Source organism: Morone saxatilis, unplaced genomic scaffold (assembly GCF_004916995.1).
Source record: "Morone saxatilis isolate NCDOM2014 unplaced genomic scaffold, NCSU_SB_2.0 Contig9, whole genome shotgun sequence".
NCBI lineage: Eukaryota > Metazoa > Chordata > Actinopteri > Moronidae > Morone > Morone saxatilis.
Window position 1 is genome coordinate 10117 of NW_023340268.1, and position 3784 is coordinate 13900.

A 3784-nucleotide genomic window follows, 5' to 3' on the forward strand; every position below is an offset into this window, starting at 1 on the left:
TTTGTGTTTATTGTTCAGTTTATCAGTTATTGATTATAAAATATCCATAAAATATGATAGAAAAATGGCCCCTTATGAAAAAGGTTGGAACCACCGAACAACAGCAGACTGTAATCCACTCTGTGTGGGCGTCGGTACATTTGTCCTTTTGGATTTTAACCCATTGAACTTTTTTCTGGAAAACCTTCAAATTGACTTTGACTCATCCACTAATTAAAGATCTCATGATAATTAAAACAGTAAAATAAGTGTTTTCACGACACAAACGTTGAATAAATGTTGTTTATCAGTGTATAAGCATTGGTAAACTGTCCAAATACAGGTTTTTATCATGTAAAAGCAATAATTAACTGTAATTACACAGATAATGTATTACCATATCTTCTTTTAACCTTTTTACTTTGTAAATAAAGTGAACTCAACCTGAGCAGACGCCAATGGAAACACCGGTTCAGTCAGCTGACGCACTGAGCACACACACTTTGGACTGATGAGGCTGTTATGAACTGAGCACAGAGCGGGGTGCGTTCCATTTCTGTCCCAGAGCACGATGACTGTTGTGAACCAAGCCATGCTGCTGCTGCTGGCGGCGGCGCTCGGCACCAACGCAGCACCGGGCCCCGAAGACTGTGGCGGTCTGAACGTAACGCTGCCGCCAAAAGACCTGGACAAGGTGAGTCTGTTTCTGCTCAGCCTGGATCCTGAGACCAGAACTCCAGAACTCCTGAGGGGCTCGGAGGCTCTGTTCCAAACTGGAGGACAGGAGCTGAAACACTGATTCTCACTTTATGGAGATTAGTAAATATGAAATATTAATAATATTAAATAGTAAATGTTTGTACGAGGACCAATGGAACCCCCCGGTTGAGGTGATGTGCAGGTGTACTCCAGGACAGTGTGACATCACTGTTCTCTCAGTGGCAGCCTTAGACCTGTCTGACTCTGCCCCCCTCCTCCTGCAGGTTTTTGGGGACTGGGTTCTGGTCTGGGCCGTCTCTGACAACCTTAGAGCCACGGAGCTGCTGGAAAACCTGACCAGCTCCGTCATCGAGCTCCGACTCCTCCCTGACAACTCCACGGTCGTCTACAACGAGAGGAACTTGTTCCAGTGAGTGCGTACACACTGCTGGGGAAGCTAACTCTGACGTGAGCCTGTCGGTGTGAGTCAGCAGGTTGTTGCGTTGTCTGACTGTTTCCTGCTGTGTCACCTTTAGGGATAAGTCGTGCACTAAGTACTTCATCAACATGTCGATGCCCTCTGACTCCGACTCTGCTGCTCCTCTGCGCAGTGTCGGCGGCTGTGAGTCGCACTTTCTTTGCTTTGTCATTACGAATGTTTTTAGTTTTTTATCAACCATAAAGTGACAATAATAATATGTTTTGGTGATATAATTAGATTATTTTGATAATAATAATAATAATAATAAAAATAATTGTAATAAAAACACAGGGAAAGAAAGATACACAAAGAATATTACTGTGTTCCGTATGTTGTGTTAATGTTGTTTACAGAAGAGGATTAGGACCACATGTGAAAACTTTATTTAAGTTCTGACTTTCAAGTAAAAAAGGCACATTTCTGACAATAAAGTCCAGTTCAAAGTCAGAATTATTATTATTAGCATTATTATTCTGACTGTAAAGTCAGAATTCTGAGTTTAAGTTGTTGTTGTTGTTGTTTACATGTTGTTTGTGTGTTAGCGTTCCACAAGGACGGGGTGTTGAGTGAGTTCAATGACCCTGGGAAAGTGGAGTTCTTTGTGAGCTGCTCCGACTGTCTGATGATGGTCTACAGAGGAGACATTGGCAACTACCTGCTGAGCTACAGTAAACACACTCTTACATCCTGGAACCTTACTCCTTCATTACTGCAACACCTTCACCTCACTGTGTGTGTGTGTGTCAGGGAGGGAGGGGCAGCATCAGGATGTGGAGCAGTTGAAAGCGTCCCACACTGATAACAAGAAGCTGGCTGAGTGTCTGAGATTCCCTCACGACAAACCGTTCATCTACAACGGAGCTGCAGGTCAGTTCCTGTGGACGGGCGTCAGGTAGACAGGTAGACAGGTAGACTGGTAGACTGGTAGACAGGTCAGGTCCTGTGGATAAAATAACTGGAATCTGTCATTTTAATCTTTGTTCTGTGTCTTTAATCTCTTCAGTGACGTTTGTAGTTTTTATGTGTCTGTGTCTCCGCTCTCTCTGTCTCACTATCTGTCCTCTGTCTGTCTGTCTGAAACGGGCTGTACAAATAAAGTTGTATTGACTGATGTGGATTGGTGGAGGCAGGGGCGGAGGGAGGGGTGGAAGTCTCCCCCCTCCGACCCCCTGGGTGAATTTCTGTGGTTCTGCAGCACACATTAGAAATAAAGACAATCAATAACGTCCTCTTGTCTCCTTGCAGAGTTCTGTCCTGAGAAAGAGGCGGAGAAGCTTGAAAGCCCCTGAGTGAAGAGGTCGATCGGACACAATCAGTAATCAATCAACCAATCAATAACAAATGAAATAAAAGCCAATACTGAAACCTGATGTTTGTGTTTACTTCCTACATTGAAGATTTCACCAAGAGTCAAAGTATTATCAGCAAAATGTCAAAATTAGTAAGTCTTATTACTATTTATTATTATTATTATTATTGTTGTGTCGTTGTTGTCTGTTGTGTTATTATTATGTGTATTACTGAACAGCATTATGTGTTAATGTTTGCGACCCCTGTGAAGCTTTGGCAGACCCGTAGTGGGGCCCGACCCCAGGTTTGGAACCGCTGCTTTTATTTTGATTCTTTGATTATGGGATGTCTGGCAGTCTAATGTTTGGGCAAAATAAAAAAAAAAAAACTCAAACCATGTTTACTCTGGTAATACATCCATAACTGACTGGTATGTGTGAAGGCCGTCGACTCAATGTCCATTCCTGTTTTTCGACCAATAAAAACATTTTGATGGTAAAAATAAAAATTGTAAAATAAAAAAAGGCAGAAAATTTAATGAATTCCATATTAAAATACAGTTTTAGCTTTAATTTTACATCCTGTTGTAATTGTGTTGGCTTTTTAATGTTTAAATAATAAATTAATAAAATTACAGCTTATTTAAAGAAAAATCTCTCTTGTTTATATCACTGAAAAAGACAAATAACAAGTTAAATATTCAAAGAATTTTTTAGAGAATATTAATATTATACTGTTTTATAAATTAACTTTAAATTAAGTTAAAGCTGTTAATTGCTGTATTCTTTGTAACTCTATTAAGGTCTTCCTGCCAATAAATGTACATTAATGGAATTGTCCATTATAGTAAGAATTAGCGTCCTCTTGTTCAATCAAATAATATCAATGAAACCGTACAGCAGTTTGTGGACATTATTGATATTGGATATTGATCTTCTGGTATATAAATAACTGATCTACCAACATTATATTAAATATATTTCTACGAAACAGCGGCTGTGGTCAGAGTGCATAGCGGGTCGTCCCCTATAATCTGGAAGGATGTTGGGTTCGATTCCAGGCTCCTTCTGCCACGTATCAGTATCCTTGAGCAAAAATACTGAACCCCAAGATTGTGTGTGAAAGGGTGAATGTGGCACGTATGTAAAATGTGCTTTGAGTGGTCCGAGACTAGAAAGAGCTGTGACATAGTACAGGTCCATTAACGCTTACTTTAACCAGTTTGTTGTTTTGATTTTGTGTTTTTATTGGAATATTGTGTTTAACTGTATATATATATATATATAGTATGGATTTTATTTATATATATGATAAATTAATTTCATATATTTTTTG

The 3784-nt window shown here is 39.6% G+C and overlaps 1 protein-coding gene across 1 annotated transcript; it reads left to right on the forward strand.

Annotated features, from left to right (window-relative positions):
* The first annotated feature begins 536 nt into the window (after window positions 1-536).
* LOC118342569 (saxitoxin and tetrodotoxin-binding protein 1-like) lies at window positions 537-2618 on the forward strand. Its single transcript, XM_035681158.1, has 6 exons — window positions 537-673; window positions 963-1108; window positions 1215-1300; window positions 1702-1827; window positions 1907-2026; window positions 2405-2618. Exons 1-6 carry the CDS (start codon window positions 551-553, stop codon window positions 2446-2448), a joined length of 645 nt encoding a protein of 214 aa, XP_035537051.1. The 5' UTR covers window positions 537-550; the 3' UTR covers window positions 2449-2618.
* The last annotated feature ends 1166 nt before the right edge of the window (window positions 2619-3784 follow it).

Bases quoted from the DNA above. Each gene is read 5' to 3' on its own strand.
- LOC118342569 (XM_035681158.1), top strand. From the start codon at position 551: ATGACTGTTGTGAACCAAGCCATGCTGCTGCTGCTGGCGGCGGCGCTC. The intron at 1,109-1,214 runs GTGAGTGCGTAC...TGTCACCTTTAG, and splicing joins AACGAGAGGAACTTGTTCCA to GGATAAGTCGTGCACTAAGT. The intron at 1,828-1,906 runs GTAAACACACTC...TGTGTGTGTCAG, and splicing joins CAACTACCTGCTGAGCTACA to GGAGGGAGGGGCAGCATCAG.